This window comes from Solanum pennellii, chromosome 6 (assembly GCF_001406875.1).
Source record: "Solanum pennellii chromosome 6, SPENNV200".
Classification (NCBI taxonomy): domain Eukaryota; kingdom Viridiplantae; phylum Streptophyta; class Magnoliopsida; order Solanales; family Solanaceae; genus Solanum; species Solanum pennellii.
This window is the reverse complement of record NC_028642.1, coordinates 20,969,829-20,989,674: the sequence shown is the minus strand read 5'-3', so window position 1 is coordinate 20,989,674 and position 19,846 is coordinate 20,969,829. Positions and strand designations below refer to the sequence as shown.

The window sequence follows — 19,846 nt, the reverse complement described above, 5'->3', positions numbered from 1 at the left end:
ACGTAGGAATAATGGATCGGAGTGTCACGTTTCGACACGTAGGAATAATGGATCGGAGTGTCACGTTCCGACACATATAAATAATGGATCGGAGTGTCACGTTCCGACACATAGCATTATGGGATCGGAGTGGCACGTTCCGACACGATAAGAATAAAGAGAAGTAATCTTGAATTATGTTAATATACTCAATTTCAAAGAATCTAATTCCCAAATGAGTATAGTGTGTAGGCTTGAGTCCTCATAGATGTGCTTGAGGTTGTGGTCAATGGTTTTTGTACTTGTTGATTGTCACCTGTTGAGTATTCTGGTCGGTTTTGCATTATTATTCCATATATATTGCTTTCTATTTTGAGTTGGCCGATGATACCTACTCAGTACTTGTACTGACCCCTACTTTTATGTTCTTCTTGTTGATTGGTGGAGTGCAGCAAGTGCACCAGTGACTTCGACTCGTCCGCAACTCTAGCCAATCTTCAGCACGTCAGATTTCAGGGTGAGCTATTGTTCCTAGCTCGGACTGGATTCTCTCATTCACGTCTTGATGTCCTTGAAGCTCGGACATGGACCATCGTTTTACTTATTTTAGTTTCTTAGATACTCTTAGACTTAGTAATTTGAGGATAGATTTTATTGATGTGATGACTTCCAGATTTTGGGGATGTTAAGTATTATACTTTAGAAGTTTATTTATTGATTGATTATATTAATGAGTTTTGGTCTTCCGCATTATATTTTGTTCATTATGGTTGAAATATTGGTAAACGTTGGGGTTTAGATTTGTTGGTTCGCTCACATAGGAGGATAAGTGTGGGTGCCACTCGCGGCTCGTTTTCGGTCGTGACAAACATAAACGTCAATCTGAATGTCAACATTAACATCAATATGAGCAGGAATTTTAACATTAATGTGAATATCAATGTGAATGTGAAAGTTAATGTAAACGTCAACTTGAAATTCAACATGAACGTCATTTGGAAAGTTAATGTGAATGTCAATGTGAGTGATGACGTCAACGTCAATGTACAAGTAAGCTTGAACGTAAACGTAAACATCAACATGAATGTCAATGTAAACATTAACATCATGTTGAACCTTATGACAAAGTGAATGTCAATGTCAACATAAAAATGAACGTAAACGTAAACATCAACATGAACGTCAACGTGAATGTGAATTTCAACTTAAGTAGGAACGTGAATGTGAATGTTTACATCAATGTAAAAGTGAAAGTAAATGTTAATGTGAACATCAACGTCAATGTCAATGTGAACGTCAACGTACACATGAATGTCAACGTCAACATCCACGTAAATATAAGCATCAATATAAACATTAATGTCAACATGAACATAAGCGTCAATGCGAACATCAATATTAACATAAACATCAACATCAACATCAATGTAGACGTCAACGTCAAGGTAAACGTCAATTTTAACATAACCATGAACGTCAACATTAATGTGAATGTGAACGTCAATGAAAACATGAACGTCAATGTGCACGTCAGTGCCAATGTTAACGTATATGTCAACATCAACGTGAATGTCTACATGAATGACAATGTAAGTCTCAACGTCAAAATAAACAAAACCGTTAAAGTAAACGTCAATTTGCACATGAAAGTCAACGACAACTTAAACGTGAACGTAAACATAAACGTGAACATAAACTTTAACATAAACGTGAATGTCAATGTGAACGTGAATACCAATGTCACATTGAATGTGAATGTAAACAAAAATGTGAACTTCAATGTGAACATGAACGTCAATATCAACATAAAAGTAAACTTGAATGTTAAAGTAAACTTCAAGGTGAACATCAAGGTCTCCTTGAACATCAACGTAAAAAACAGTGTGAACGTCAAAGTCAATGTTAACGTGAACGTGAACGTCAATGTGAACATCAATATAAACATCAACGTCAACGTCAATGTTAACATCAATGTGAATGTGAATGTTTACCTGTAGGCCAATGTAAATTTGAACCTCAATGTCAACGTGAATGTCAACGTCAAGTTGAACATTAACATGAACATGAATGTAAACATCAAAGAGAATGTTAATGTGAATGTGGACATAAATGTGAATGATAACATGAACGTCAACTTGAACATCAATGTGAACGTCAATTGGAATGTTTATGAGAACTCAATGGCGATTTTGACTTCAACATCAACTTAATCGTCAACTTGAACGATAATGTAAACATCAACGTGAACGTCAATGTAAATGTTAACATCATCGTGAATGTCAACGTGAACGTACATATCAATGTCAACATCAACATAAAAATGAACATAAACATAAAAATCAACATAAACGTGAACGTCAATATATACATGAACGTCAATGTAAACGTGACCATTAACGTTACTGTGAACATAAACGTACACATAAACATCAATGTTAACATCCACGAAAAGGTCAACAAAAATGAAACCATCATCATCAACATCAATCTCAACATCAAAATAAGTGTCAAAATGAACATCAACATCAACGTGAACGTCAACGCCAATACGAACTTCAATGTAAATGTCAATATAAACATCAACATAAATGTTAGCGTGAATGTCAACATGAACGTTAACATGAACGTGAAATTCAATGTGAATGTCAACGTGAATGTACACATGAACATGAACCTCAAATTGAAAATTTACGTCAACATAATTGTAAATGTCAGCATGAACGTCAATGTAAACATCAGTGAACATCAAAGTCAATGCCAACATCAACGTGAATGTCAGCTTGAACATCAACGTCAATGTCAACCTAGACGTCAGCTTGAATGTCAAAGTAAACATCAGTGTAAATGTATAGGTGAACGTCAGCATAAATATAAACGTCAACGTCAAAGTTGAAGGTCAACATACAAGTCAACATCAACATCAACATGCACTTCAACGTCAATGTCAATGTAAACATCAACGTGATTATCAATGTGAACGTAAATGTCAATGTCAATGTGAACGTAAATGTCAACATCAACATCAACATGACTGTAAACGTAATTGTGAACGTGAAAGTAAACATTAAATTGAACGTCAACATCAACATCAACATCACTTTGAACGTCAATGTAAACGTCACTTTAAATATCAACATGAACATCAACGTCAATGTCAATAGGAACGTGAACGTCACCATAACATTAAAATTGTTGAACAACATTAATGTATGATGTTTCTTATCTCTTGGCCACTTTCCCAATAGACCCTTAAGGTTTAGTTTAATCGCAATTGAAAAATTAAGGTTGTCCCCGTTGCATGCCCCTGTCATTATATCCTTAGAAAGATTCAAAGCATGGGTTGGCTGTCTTCTACTTGATAAATTTTTGTCTGGTTGTGATTATGTATTGAATAAGTATTTGGAATTTATGAAAGGAATGAAAGATGTATTTCGTGAAAGTGTTTAGCGTTAATTTTGAGCAGGATTATGTTCTAAATTAACTTTGTTACAACCTGAAATTTGTATGTTATTAAGGTTGTGTTTTCGTATATGTAAATGTAAAATGTGTGATGTTCAAATAAGGGTAATGTTGCTGGAAAAATGTCACCCGAATTACTCAAAGAAAAACTTCAGAGAAAGATGGACTGAAAGATACAAAATTTCCAGATTGTTGGTAATGTTGGTCTCAGCCTAAAAATTGAAAAGTGTGCTATGTTTTAAAAATTATTAAAATTTATGAGGTCATTTGGAATTTAAACAAGACCTCACGAAATTCAAATTACATAAAAATTTCATGAGAAAAACGAAAAGAAAATAAAATGTGGTGAGTGGGGATTGAACCCATAACCTCTTGAATAAATAAGAGAGTTAAGAGAAAAAAGGTGAAAAATTAAATGTGGTGAGTGGGCATTTAACCCACAACCTCTTGAATAGAGGATAGAATTAGGAGAAAAAATTGAATAAAATAAATGAGATGAGTGGGGATTTAATCCACAACCTCTTGAATAGATGTGAGAGTTAGGAGAAATAAAAGAGAAAAATAAAATGAGGTGAGTGGGGATTGAACCCACAACCTCTTTGAAAAGTTAAGAGAAAAATTAAGAGAAAAAGAATGAGTTTGTGGGGGATTGATCCCATAATTTCTTTGCCTTAAACGAGAAAGAGAGAAGGGAAAAGAAAAAAATATTATGGGGGTGATGGAGATCCACCTAGGGTCCCCAAAATCTGAAAAATGCAAGTACCAAGTTTAAATTAGTATTAAGTGTTGCTCAAGTGAATCGAAATCGATTGCCCTTGCCCAATTCTGTATTGACACATAAGTCATACGTGAATAAATATTTAATGAACACCTCTAATAGTCAAAATCAATATATTATTATACTAACAAGGTATATATGTCTTGCTCCACATAATCTTGGGTTAGTATGATCACCTAGACGAATTATGAATGAAGCCTCATGGATTGTACGTATGGATCCATAAATCTAGCGTACATTTAAAAGTAAGCAAAGCTAAGATAGATATACTGAAATGATGTGAACCTAGGAGGTTCATGTAAGAGTGTGAAACATACTAATAGGCCAAGTGCATTGGCATATGACGAAATGAACATTCACTTAAGGGTCAGTGTAGAATGATGTAAAGTCAAATCTCAAGCATACTCCAAAAGAAAGTGTTAAGAATGAATTCATAGTTAATACATAAAGAAAAGTATGACTACATTACTATACGGTAGTGAAAGTGAGATAAGCTGCATCTACCCCCAAAAAAAAGTGTCACTAAATAAAATTTCTAAGAGAGTATATATATACTAAATGATGAATAAGCAAAGAAAGCGTGGCTACATGAGGATAGGCTAGTACAATTGAGACAAGTTGTATCTACACCTTGAATAAATGTCACTCAATAAAAACTACGTGAAGGCATATGTATCGTATAGGATGAACAAATAATGAAAGGTGAGTAAAAATGAAACAAGTTGTACCTACTCCTATATATGCTCACCAAATGTACTCACCTCAGAGAGTATTGAATATTAAGAGACAAGTCTCAATCACACTCTATATGTAAGTGTAAAGACAATTCACTTTTAATATGCGATTGTGAGATGAGAAATCATCTACTAAGCTATGATGCCTCATGATAGAAGCCAGCGTCTATGACGTATGAGTCGAATGTAAAGGAACTTTACACTGAGCACCGATAGGCTATCTATGAGTTGTGGTTCCTTCATTCAAAAAGGTAGAGTTTCATGTAATTCTCATGAGATGAGACTGTCTGTCAAGATGGGTGTGGGTCTCCTTATATGTCCTAGTCTTTGAACCTATACTGCCGATATAGGGTTCTAGCAAGGTTCAATTCCCTACATATGCTAGCAAGTTGAGGTTCACTTTGTCCGGTGATTCCACCTCTTTTAGATGTGGGGTTAAACTGTGGATTTCATGATGCTCACATGATCTATGTAAGTTATGGTTAAAGTTTCCAAAGAAAGAGTGAGGCGAACCTCAAGTAATGCCCATAACAGAATGAACGATACCAAAGGTGTTAGGATAGGATAATCAAGAGGTAAGCTAGACTTAAGTAATTACACTAGGTTATTCTTTGTCATTGCACAACGAACGCGATGAAAAGATTAAACTACATCCTAGGTTTGTCTGGTGTTTACACTAGCTTACGAACGAATGAAAATGAAGTACATATGAATGAATAAAGTAGAATCTATGTTTTCTTAAGAAGGATCCCTAGTTAAGGTCCCAATTGTTGAGCCCTCATTTCGGGAAGTCCTAATGTTATGTCCATGATTCAAAGGTTTCATGGAATATGGATGTATGATATAAAATATATTATGTGCTATGTGCAATATGTTATGTATGATGATGCATGCTATTCTCATAGCATGACTTTTCTAATCCGATTTGGCAAGTCCAGTGACTTAATTTTCCATTGCTCATATCGTTAGGAGGGAGCTCTTCTTAATCATGCATGTCATTGTTTTGTGCTTGCATATACCCACACTCAGTACAAGTGTGTACTAATCCGATAAAACTCTCTACTTTTAGATGCAGGTGCAGCTGGACGCTAGAACTTAGGAATTGACGCTGAAGTTATACAAACATGGAGCTTTCATTAGGATTTGGTAGGCCCTCATTCTTAGGAGGATTCTTACTTTTTTATTCTAGCATTAGACGTATACATTAGCTTTTGGAGTATGTTCGACTAGTGTTTCAATACCAATAATAATCAGATTTTGTATCGGTGCCATTTTTGCAACTATATATTTTATACAGATATTAACTATGTCTTTCATTTGATTATCTTGATATTAGATGGTTGTTAAAAACGTTTATGAGGTCATATAGATAGTGTTATGCGAGTTCAATGTTTTTCACTATGAAGTCTAAGTAAACAAAAAGATCATGTTTTCCTCTAAAATTAACCTGGATTATGTAACGAGGAAGTATGTAGGCTTTTCTTTAACCTTTGATTGGTCAACGACGCCAGTTTTGGCTAGGATCTAGACTTCGGTCATGACAATGTTGGTATCAGAGCATTGGTTTAAATTTGGAGGATAATGAGTTTATATCAACAACATCGAGTAGTTTCTAAGTCATTGTAGTGAAGTGCACCACTATCTTGAATTAGAGACTTCATGATGCATAGGAAAAATTCCCTTCTTTTGATCTTCTCGTGCCTTCTCTAATATCTTATTTATTGGTGTTAACAGTGTATATCACATCAACTCTGGAGATTTAGAAAGACGAATACGAGGAGAACCGCAGGCGGAGAGATTGGAGGAGCAGATGATGGGGTAAATCAAGTTCGTCACCTGGCTCTAGCTGCTGGAATGGAAATGTCAGTTTACCCAACAGGGTTGATAGATGGAGAAATAAGAACAATCTGTAGTACATATGTCCCAAGCCATCACTTTTCAAGCTCAGGCTATGACATTCAAGGCTGAGCAACAAGGTGTTCCAAGGGAGAACCCACTTTCCACTACTATGGCTAGCAGGTTAAGGGACTTCACGAGGATGAATCCTCCCGTTTACACTCGAGTTAGAGTGTAGGGCATCTATGCTGCATCATAGCATGGACCTTTCAAGATCTATGTTCCATTTCCAACAAGTGGAGGAAAGCAGGACGAGGAAGCATACTAGGGCAGGGAACAGGTCAAGTAAAGATGAGAAGAATTTTTCAAGGAAAAATAGTACTAAATATGGGATAAGCCAAGGTTTAAGAAGGGATTATCCCAAAAAGGGGTGTCAAGTTCATCCAAGGGTCGCTTTTATAGGGATATCAAGGCCAGAGATAAGAGAATCTGTGTAGTACATACACCTCATTAGAGGCCACCTTTTAGGACGTGTGGCAAACTTAATGGAGGAGAGTGTAGGAGGGGCTCTAACACTTGTTACAGTTCTGGAAAACTGGGTCACATGATGAAGGATTGTGAGTATATGAGAGGTTGAGAAAAAGGGAATGAGAAAGTTCAGTCGAATGGTCTAAGTGAAGAGGTTCCAAAGAGGCAACGATTCTTCGTACTCAAGTCTAGGGTGTAGGGGAAGACACCTCTTGTGATGTCTCGGGTGCGTAGCCTAAAATATTTATTCATGTGTATTGTTTTATGTATTAGTATGAAGTTAATATGTTGGGGTAATGATGTTGGTTGCTGACTTATGTGACTTATGTGTTTATCTATGTTGTATTTTTTGATGATACTAGTTTAGGAAGGAGTTCCTTAGTCTATTAATGTGACAATGCTAGTAGTTTTCGAGAATGTTCACTAACCTAATAATATGTAAATTAGATATTTATCAATAAAAAGAATTAAATAGCTTACGTATGTATTTTCTCCATAAGTGTTATGCTACCGTAGACTATCAAACCAGGGTATTGAGCTCTCAATTGCCAAATGAGATAGGGTATAAATGGGCACGGTGTGGACCAATCAAACGAAGACATAATATTTCAAAATCTTAAGGTCAACAACATGTTATCTAAGGGGTTAGATATAATCCACCAAAGTCTTGTTTTGTTTAAGAAACTCTATGTTATAGTGCAATAGTAAACTTGGTGTTGTAAGTCAAAAATCGTATGTGTAATAAATGAACTATGTGAGTTAAACTGAAATCATGTTTGCATGTTATGTTGGTGTTTTTGTATAGCGTGGACATGATTTTTTTTGTGTTGCATGCGTGGTTAGGTGCATCAACTTGAGTGCAATTGACAATGAAGTTCCTCAATCTAAAATATGATGTTTCATATAAGCTTGAGTAATATGCACTATCATGAGTGTGTGAAACAGAAATTCACAAAGAGTAAATTCTCAAGTATGTTAACATATTTATGAAAATCACTCTCTTTATTTTAAAATGATGTGTAGTTTCATTCGGGGACAAATGTTCCTAAGGGGAGGATAATGTAACAACCTTAAAAATGACTATGCTAAGTAATGTCTAATGTATCTAGAATACCTAGATTAGACCAGGTTCAAAATGATTCATGCGCGAATAACCAGACCTCTGAACCTTTGCAAAAGCCAAGCCAACTAACATGGTGAGTTAGTTGATCATGGAAAGGTTGCGTCCAGCCATGTAGGGCACCCTAATATGAAGATTTACCCGGATGAGTCGTAATCGAACTTAAAAAGGGTTTATCTTATGTTTTGATGGTCTAAGGGTAAAATTTCTTTTCCAAGATAAGGGTAGTATTGTAATTACCGTAATTAATAAATTAATAAATTAATAAATATTGTTAAGGTGTAATTTGGGTAGAGGTTGCTGAAATTTACCCTTTAAGCATAATCTTGCTCCACCAGGGTTTCAGCCTTGATTGAAGCAATGATTCAATTGATTTATTGTACTTAGTGAAGTAGTTAAATTAATTAATATTTAATTTACTGAATTAATTAAAGGAAAATAACATTTTTAATCAAATAATATTAAGAATAATAATAATAATAAATGTCCTAGTTAGACTAAGTCTTCACATAACTCTCCTAATCCTCATCTTCTCATTCTCATATCTCTCACTCTGATTCTCATGTTTTTCATCAGCAAAAGAAGTAAAAATAATAGTTCTTAACTCTTGAGGAACTTTCACATAAAAACTCAAACGAAAATCTAAGCTAAAAACAAAAATAAACAATATTCTTCTTGACGGATTGGGTTTTGGATTTTAGTGGTGAGGATGTGGTGTCGTGGTAATAGGAAGCATTGAAACTAGTGTAGATTAACATTAAGGTATGGGGTTTCTTATCTCTTTGCCGCATTCCCAATAGACCCTTAAGGTTAAATTAAATCGCAATTGAAAAACTAAAGTTGTCCCCGTTGCATGGCCCTATCATTAGATCCTTTGAATGATTCAAAGCATGTGTTGGTATGTCTTTTGGTAGATAATTTCAGGTTTGGTTGGGATTATGTATTGAATGTGTATTTGGAATTTATGTAAGGAATGAACGATGTCTTCCGGAAAAGTTTTTAACATTAATTGTTGGAGCATGAGTGTGTTGTAAATTGACTTTGTTACTACCTGATATTTGTGTGTTATCAATCTTGTGTTTTCGTACATGTAAATGTAAAAAGTGTGATTTTCATATAAGATTAATGTTGCTGGAAAAATGTCACCCGAATTACTCCAAGAATTAACATTAAAACTTGAGACAAAGAAGGATTGAAAAAGACCGAATTTCAAGACTATTGGAAATGTTGGACTCAGAAAAAATTTTGAAAAGTGAGTTATGTTTTAAAAAATTTTGAAATTTTTGACGTCATTGGGAATTGAACCAAGACCTCAGCAAATGCAAATTACATCAAAATTTCGTGAGAAAAATGAAAAGAAGATTAAATGTGGTCAGTGGGGATTCAACCCACAACCTCTTGAATAGATAAGAGAGTTAGGAGAAAAATAAAGGAGAATAATTAAATGTGGTGAGTGGGGATTGAACCCACAAACTCGTGAATAGAGGAGAGAATTAGGAGAAAAAAATGGAAGAAAATAATTGAGGTGAGTGGGGATTGAACACACAACCTCTTGAATAGATGAGAGCGTTAGGATATATATAAAAGAGAAAAATAAAACGAGGTGAGTGCGGATTGAACCCACAACCTCTTGGATTAAGTTCCGAGAAAAATTAAGTGAAAAAGAATGAGTTTGTGGGGGATTGATCCCAGAATTTCTTGGCCTTAAAAGAGAAAGAGAGGAGGGAAAAGAAAGAAAATATTATGGTGATGATGGATATCGACCTAGGGTCCCCCAAATATAAAAAATGAAAGTACAAAGTTTAATATAATAATATGTAATGCTCAAGTGACTCGAAATAGGGTTTCCTGGACCAATTTTGTATTGACACATAAGTTGTACGTCAACAAAAATTTAATGAAAATTGCCTCTAAGAGTCAAAATAAAGATCTTAGCATACCAACAAGATGCATACGTGTTGCAAAACATAATCTTTGGTAATTATGAGTCACTTAGGCTAATTATGAATGAAGCCTCATGGTTTGTATGTCTGGATCCATAAGTCCAGCATACGCTAAAAAGTAAGCAAACCTTAGATGGATGTACTATAATGATGTGAACAGGGTTGCATCATATAAGGAAGCTAGTGCAAGTGAGACAAGTTGTACCTACGCCTATATAAGGTCATCAAATGTACTCACTTCAAAGAGTATTGAATATTAAGACACAAGTCTCAATCACATTCTATATGTAAGTGTAAGGACAATTTACACTTAATACGTAATGATGAGATGAGAAATCATCTAATGAGCTATGATGCCTCATGCTAGAAGCCAGCGTCTATGATATATGAAATGAATGTAATGGAAATTTATACTGAGCACCGATGAACTAGCTATTAGTTGTGGTTCCTTGTTTCGAGAAGGAAGAGGTTCGTTTAATTATCATGAGTTGAGATTGTACATCAAGACGGGTATGGGTCTCCTTATATCTCCTAGTCTTTGAACCTATATTTCCAATATAGGGTTCTAGCAAGGTTCGATTCCCTATATACGCTAGCATGATTCGGTTCACTTTGGCCGATGATTCCACCTCTTTGTGTGGGGTTAAACACTGGATTTCATGATGCTCACACAATCTATGTCGGTTATGGTTAAGGCTTCCAAAGAAAGAATGAGGCTAACCTCAAGTAATGCACATAATGAAATGAACTATACCAAAGATGTTAGGATAGGATAATCAAGAGGTAAGCTAGACTTAAGTAATGACACTAGGTTATTGATGGTCATTGCACAACAAACCCGATGAAAGTCTTAAAGTACAACCTAGGTATGGTTGGTGTTTAAACTAGATTACGAACGAATGAAAATGAACTACGTATTAATGAATGAAGTAGAATCTGTGTTTTCTATAGAAAGCTCCCTAGTTAAGGTGCAATATGTTGAGCCCTCATTTTGGGAAGTGTAAATGTCAAGCCCATGATTCCAAGGTCTCATGGCATATGGACGAATAGTATGAAATATGTTGTGTGTTGTGTGCAATATATTATGTATGATGATACATATTATTCTTATAGCATGACTTTCCTAATCCGATATGGCAAGTCCACTGAATTGACTTTACATAACTAATATCGTTATGAGAGAGCTCTTCATAATAATGCATGTCCTTGGTTTGTGTTTTAATATACCAATAATTAGTACAAATTTCTACTAATCCCATACAACTCTCTACTTTTAGGTGTAGCTGCAGATTGACACTAGAACTTATGAATCGATGCAGAACTTATCCGGACATGGAGATTTCATCCGAATTTTGTAGGCTCTCGTACTTTCGAGGATTCTTACAGTAACAACCCTAAAATTACTATGCTAAGTAATGGTTAGTGTATCGAGAATGCCTATGATTGGTCAGTTAGTTGAGCAAGGAAAGGTTGGGTCCAGCAATGTAGGGCACCCAAATATGAAGATTTACCCGAATGAGTCTTAACTAGACTTAAAAAGGGGTAGCCTAAAGTTTGGAGGGTCTAGGGGAAAAATGGTCTTTTCAAGGAAAGGGTCGTATTGTTATTACCTAATTAATTAATTAATTAATTAATAAACTAATATGGTTAAGGGGCAATTTGGGTATAGGTTGCTGAAATTGACTCTTTAAGCAAAATCTTGCTCCACTAGGGTTGAGCCTTGGTAGAAGCAATGATTTATATGATTTAATTTTCATTAATGACTTAATTGATTAATTAATATCTATTTTTCTAATTTAAGTAAAGGAAAATAATATTTTTAATAATAAAATGAATAAGATATGAGGAGTCCTAGTTTGACTAAGTCTCCACCTAATCTCCTAATCCTAAGCTAACTCATTCTCACAATTCTCTCTACTCTCATCTGATTTATACGCTCAACTTCTATAAAACAAGATAACAGAACAATAGAAAACATTGAGTTCATCAAGAACTTGAACGCTCAAACTAAAAAAGCAAAACAAGCTTCAAAACGAAAAGTATAAACCAAGTTCTCTACAGATTGTTCTTGTGATTTTGGTGGTAAGAAGTTGGCTTAGTAAGGTGACTTTTTATACCTTAAAAAAAGTTTGAATAATATTAAGGAATGGGATTTTTTTGTTCTCTTGTTGCCTTTCCCAAGAGACCCCTATGTTTACCTCAATTCTAGTAAAAAAATTAATGTTGTCCCCGTTGCATGCCCCTGTTATTAGGTCGTTTGAAAGATTTAAAGTATGCGTTGGTATGATTCTAGTAGATGATTTTAGGGCTGATTGTGATTACGTGTTTGAATGTGTATTCAAAAATTATGTGAGAAAATAAAGATGTGTTCCGAAAAAGAGAATTACGTTAACTTGATTGTGTATGTGTGTTCCGTGAGTTCGCCGTGGTTTGAAGCCTGGATTTTTACATGTTCAAATATTGTATTTTTATGTATATGAATATGTTAAAAACGTGATGTACATTTGATTTCAATGTTTCTGAATTTATTGATAATTCTTGATTTAAAAGTAACGTTGAAAATGCACCTAAAAATATCCCTAAACACTACTCGAAATGTCTTAATGTATAACGTGATAGAGGGTGAGAAAATGGACTGCAAAAATCTGATTAAATTCTCGAAAAAAAACAATGAAAACTCACTTAAAGATGCATTAGAAATTACGTGAAAATTTATCCTAAATCTAACATCTAAACGTTTAGAAAATGAAATGCAAAGAGGGTGAACAAATTTCCAGCATTCTCGAAGTTTGTTTTTGGGGAGCTTACTGTAAAGAAAAAATCACGTTCTAAAATATTTTTTTAAATGCTTGAGGCCAGTGGGGATTGAACCCAAGACCTCACTGTATACATTTCATAAAAAAATAAATAATAAAATGGGGTAAGGGGGTTCGGAATGGGGTAAAGCTCAAGTGAAAAGTTATGTGGAAAACGAATGAAAATGAAGCGAGGCGTGTGTGGTTAAAACCCACAACCTCTTGGACAGATGAAGGAGAGAGGAGAAGACTTAAATAAAGAAATAATAAAAATGAGGTATGTGGGATTCGAACCAACAACCTCTTCGCAGAATGAGAAGGTAAGGACAAAATGTAAATTAAAATAAGGTGAGACTGTTGGTGTTCGAACACACAACCTCTTGGCAGATTTGAGAGTTAGGAGATAAATAAAGGAGAAAAATAATAGAAGTTGTGAGTGGGGATTGAACCCAAAACCTCTTGAATAGATGAGAGAGTTAGGAGAAAAACAAAGGAGGAAAAATAGATGTAGAGAGTGGGGATTAATCCCATAACCTCTTGAATAAATTAGAGAGTTAAGAGAAAAATAAATTAGGAAAAATAAATGTGGTGAGAGGGGATTGAACCCACAACCACTTGGATAGGTGAGAAACATAATAGATAAATTAAAAGAAAAATAATGAGCTTGTGGGGGATTAAACCCACAACCTCCTTTACTTAAAGGAAAAAAGGAGAGGAGAAAAAGAAAGGAAATATTGTGGGTTGAAGGGGACCGAACTAGGGTCTCCCAAATGTGAAAAATGCAATTATAAAGTTTAAAATAAGATTAAGTATTGTCCAAGGGATTCAAAATCGGGTTCCCTTACCCAATTCCGTATTGGCACATAAGTCATACGTAAGTAAATATATAATAAATGTTACCAAAACATACTCACCTATGAGAGTGTAAAGTTAATCAAGAGAACAGTCTCTATGAACACTATAATGAAAGTACTGAAGTTAATGCATACCTTATACTAATGATAAGGTGAGAAATCACCTAATGAGCTATGATGTCCTCATGCTAGAAGCCAGCTTCCATGATATATGAGTTTAGTGTAATGGAAATTTATACTGAGCACCAATAGGCTAGCTATGAGTGGTGATGCCTTCCTTAGGGAAGGGCGGAGGTTCAAGTAACTCTCATGAGATGAGACTGTCCGGCATGCGGGATATTGGTATCCTTATATCTCCTAGACTTTAAACCTATGCTTCCAATATAGGGATGTAACAGGGTTCAATTCCCTCTATACTCTAGCATGTTTTGGTTCACTTTGGCCAGTGATTCCACCTCTTTTTGTTGTGGGTATTCCACTCCGGATTTCATGATGCTCACATGATCTATCTAGGTTAAGGTTAAAGTTCCCAAAGAAAGAATGAGGTTAGTCTCAAGTAATGCATATAATGAAATGAACGATACCAAATGTGTTGGGATAGTATAATCAAGAGGTGAGCTAGACTTAAGTTATAACACTAGGTTATTCTTGGCATTGCACAGCGAAAGCGATGAGAGTCTTAAACTAAATCCTAGGTATGACTGGTGGCTGCACTAGTATATGGAAGAATGAAAATGAATTATGTGTGAATGAATGAAGCAGACTCAGTGTTTGTTAAAGAAGGCTCCCTAGTTCAGATCCCATTTGTTGAGCCTTCATTTTGGGAAGTCATAATGTCAAGTCTCTGATTCCGAGGTCTTATGGAATATGAAAGAATGATATGAACTATGTGATATGATATGTGTAATATGTTATGTGTTGTTTGCAAAGTGATAAGTATGATGATTCATGTTACTCTAGTGGCATTACTTTCCTAATCAGAAATTGGCAAGTCCATTGAATTGACTTTCAATAATTCATATCGATTGGAATGAGATCTTCTTAGTCGTGCATGTCTCTGGTGTGTGCTTGCGTAAACCTATTCTTAGTATAAGTGTTTACTAATTCCATACATTTATCTACTTTTAGGTACAGGTACAACTGGACGCTTGAGCTTACGAGTCGACGCTGAAGTTATCCGGACGTGGAGATTTCATCAAGATTTTGTAGGCCCTCATGCTTTCGAGGAAGCTTGCCTGTTATATTTTAGCTTAGATGTAGGCTTGATCTTGTGGAGTATGTTCCAGTAGCGTTTCTTTCTCAATTATTTTTTGACATTGTATTAGTGCCATTCAGGAGACTTTATATTTTATGATATGACAATTTCATTCAGTTGAGTATCTTGGTATTAGATGGTTGTTGTGAACTTTTATGAACAGATGTAGAAAAATCTTATATGAGTATAGCGTGTCCTACTATGACGTCTATGTACACTTCAAGTAACTAAAAGTTTCAAATTTTCCGCTAAAATTAGCCTAGATGAAGTAACGATACCGTATGTATGATAATTTGCAACCTCTGAGAGGTCAATGATGCCGGTCTCATTTGGGGTCTACATTCCGGTCATGACACTTACTACTGTACTCTAGAAGTAGACGTAGACATTATCTAGTGGAGTATGTTCCACTAGTGTTTGTTTCGCAGTTATTTCAAAAAAAATTATTGATGCCATTTTGGCAACTCTATATTTTATACAGATATTGACTATGTCTTTCATTTTATTATATCTATATTAGATGGTTGTTGTGAACGCTTATGAGTTTATGTAGATAGTGTTATGCGAGTTCAGTTTTTTTCACTACAGAGTCTAAGTAAACAAAAAGTTGAAATTTTACGCCAAAAATAACCTAGATGATGTAATGATGACGTATGTACGCTTGTTTGTGAACTTTGAGAAGTTAACGACGTCGGTTTCGGCTAGGGTCTAGACTCCGGTCGTAACATCAAATTGAACATCAACATCAAAGTAAACGTAAATGTCAGTATGAACATAAATGTAAACATCAATGAGAACGTCAATGTCAACGTCAATATGAACGTGAATATCAATGTAAACCTTAATATCAACGTGAACGTCAATGTCATGTAAACCTATATGCCATTTTGAAGATTAACATTAACATCATCGTGAATGTGTACGTGAACGTTAGAATAAATATCAACGTCAATGTGAACATCAACGTGCACATCAATGTCAACGTCAATGTCAACATGAACATCAAGATCAACGTCAACGTAAACGTCAATGTGAACATTAACGTGAACCTGAACGTCAATATAAATGAGAATGTCAATCTTAACGTAAATGTCAATATAAACATGAACATAAATGTCAATATGAACATTAACGTGACCGTTAAGAGAACATGAACGTGAAAGTAAACATAAGCTGAACGTCAAAGTGAACGTCAACATCATCTTGAATGTCAATGGAAACATGACTATGAACGTCAACATAAATGTCAACATCAATGTAATGTGAACATGAACGTCAACATGAACATGAACGTAAACATCAACATGAACGTCAATGTTAACATTAACATCTACGTGAACGTGAAAGTAAACGTCAATGTCAAAGTAATCATCAACTTGAATGTGAATATCAACGTTTAATGTCAATTTGAACATAATTGGCAACGTAAACACCAATGTGAACCTCATAGTAAACGTTAGCGTGAATGTAAACTTAAGCATTAACATGAACATGAACATTAACATAAATGTGAATATATACCTCAACGTGGATGTCAATTGGAACGTCAATGTGAATGACAATGTCAATGTCGACGTTAACATCAACATAAACGTGAGCTTGAACATAAATATAAACATCAACATGAACTTCTATGTAAACATCAACATCATCATGAACATCAACGTCAATCTAAACAACAATGTCAACGTCAACATAAAAATGAACATTAACGTAAAAATCAACATGAACGTCAATGTCAATGTGAACATCAATGCCAATGTAAAAATGAAAGTGAACGTCAACGTCAATGTTGACGTTAACATCATCTTGAACATCAATGCACACATCAACATGAACATCAATGTAAACAACAACATAATTGGGAACGTCAATGTCAATGTGAACATCAATGTCTATGTCAATGTTGACATCAACGTAAATGTTGAAATCAATGTCAACGTGAATGTAAAAATAAACATGAACGTCAAACTGAAGGTGAACCTCAACGTAAACATAAACATCAACGTCAATGTAAACGTTGACGTAAACATAAACGAGAAGGTCAATGTCCACGTAAAGGTCAACCTTACTGTAAACATCAACATTAACATTAATGTCAACATTAACATATGCGTCAACATGAACATCAACTTCAACATAAACGTGAATTCAACGTCAACGTGAAGGTAAAAGACAATGTGAACTTTAATGTAAACATTAATGTGAACGTCGACGTAAATGTAAGCGTGAACGTGAATGTCAACGTGAAAGTCAACATGAATGTCAATATGAACGTGAACCTCAAATTGAATATCAACGTCAACGTAAATATAAATATCAGTATGAAAGTCAATGTAAACATCAATATATTTATCAAAGTCAATGTCAACATCAAATTTAATGTCAACGTAAATATTAATTTCAATATAAATGTCATCGTCAATGTAAACCTAAATGTCAACTTGAATGTCAATGTGAACGTCTATGTGAACGTCACCGTAAATATGAATGTCAAAGTCAATGTGAACGTTAATGTGCATGTCAAAATCAACTTCAACATGCCCATAAATGTTAAAGTCAATGTAAATATTAACGCAAAAAAAAACGTTATTGTAAAAGTCAACGTAAACATAAACATCAATGTGCACGTCAATATCAATGTCAACATGAACGTAAACATCAAAGTTAACATCAATGTCATCTTGAACGTCAATGTAAACATCGTTGTGAATGTCAACATGAACGTCAATGTCAATATGAATGTGAACGTGAACGTCAAATTAAGCATAAATGTAAACGTCAGCATGAACGTCAATGTTAAAATAAACATTAACATCAATGTGAACATGAACATTTACGTGAACGTCAATGTCAGCATTAATAACAAAGTGAACATCAAAATGAACGTGAATATCAACTTGAAGGTAATTGGCAATGTTAGTATCAATCTGAACATCAACGTAAATATTAGCATGAACATCCACTTAAATATCAACAGGAATATGAACATCAACATCAACGTGAATGTCAACATCAACTTGATTGTCAATGGATTTTTAAATTGGAACGTCAATGTGAACGTCAACATCAACGCAAATGTACACGTCATCTTTAACGAAAACGTAGACATCAACATGATGCCAACGTTAATGTGAACATCATTTTGAACATCAAGATTTAAATAAACATCAATGTGAACGTTAATTTAAAATAAAAGTAAATGTAAAACTCAACAAGAATGTGTATGTTAACATCAATGTGAACGTCAACATAAAAGTGAACGTGAACGTCAATGCCAGCGTCAAATTAAATTTAAGTTTGAACGTCAATGTAAACAACAATGTGAACATCAATGTCAATGTAAACATCATCGTGCACGTTATCGTCAACGTAAACATCAATGTCAACTTCAACATAAAAATGAAAATTAGCATAAAAATCAATATGAACATGAACGTCATTATAAACATGAGCATCAAACTGAACGTCAACGTCAACGTAAACGCCAATGTCAACGTCAATGTAAGAGTCAAAGTTAACGTCCACGGAAAGGTCAACGCAAATGTACAAGTCAATATTAAAATAAACATCAATATTAACATAAGCGTCAACATGAACAATAATTTAAACATCAACGTGAACGTGAACATAAATTCAACATCAATGTGAACGTCAACGACAAAATGAACTTCAATGTAAACGTCGATGTAAATGTCAACGTAAATGTCACCATGAATTTCAACGTGAACGTCAACATGAACGTCAACCTTAATCTTAAATTCAACATCAACGTCAATGAAAATTCAATGTAAACATCAGTGTGAACGTCAAAGTCAACATCAACATCAATGTGAATATCAATGTAAATATTAATATCAACGAGAATGTCAATATTATTGTCATCCTAAATGTCATGTTGAACGTCAACGTAAACATCAGCGTGAACGTCTATGTGAACGTCAACTTGAATATCAACTTCAATATCAATGTGAACATCAACGTGAACGTCAACGTCAATGTCAACGTGCACGTCCATTTAAATGTCAACGTGAACATCAACATGAACATGAACATCAACGTAAACGTGAACGTAAATGTCAATGTTAATGTTAATATAAACGTCAACGTCAATATCAATGTGACCATTAACGAGAACTTGAACTAGAACGTCAATGTATACTTGAACGTAAAAGTGAACATCAACATCAACATCAATGTAACCTTAAATGTCAACCTAAACATCACTATGAACGTCAACATCAATGGTAACGTGAACGTGAACGTCAACATAAATATCAACGTAAACGTTAACATGATCGTCAATGTGAACATCAACATATTAGTTGTTTCATGAATTCATCATATACTAAGCTCAACATAAATATAACTACCATCTATCAAAAGAATCAATTTTATAAGGAATAAGAATATATCGTAAATACGTTTTCCAAACACGATCTTATAACAAAAGCTTTGAAATGAAAGAATGAAAGAAACGTTAGGTACAACATCCAATACATTTTTCTAAAACTAAGGCTAGACTAAATCTGTAGCATCCTCGAACTGCTGCAAGTATCGTCAAC

At 34.5% G+C, this 19,846-nt stretch overlaps 1 protein-coding gene across 1 annotated transcript in view; it reads right to left on the bottom strand.

The window, feature by feature from the left end:
* Window positions 1–19,299, bottom strand: part of LOC107022174 — a 34,911-nt gene extending 15,612 nt beyond the window's left edge. The window contains exons 1-2 of the mRNA XM_015222861.1: window positions 19,186–19,299; window positions 18,122–18,211 (exon numbers count right to left, since the gene is read on the bottom strand). Coding sequence (XP_015078347.1) covers window positions 18,122–18,211; window positions 19,186–19,299 — 204 coding nt within the window. The remainder of the gene's footprint in view (window positions 1–18,121; window positions 18,212–19,185) is intronic.
* Window positions 19,300–19,846: the final 547 nt, after the last annotated feature.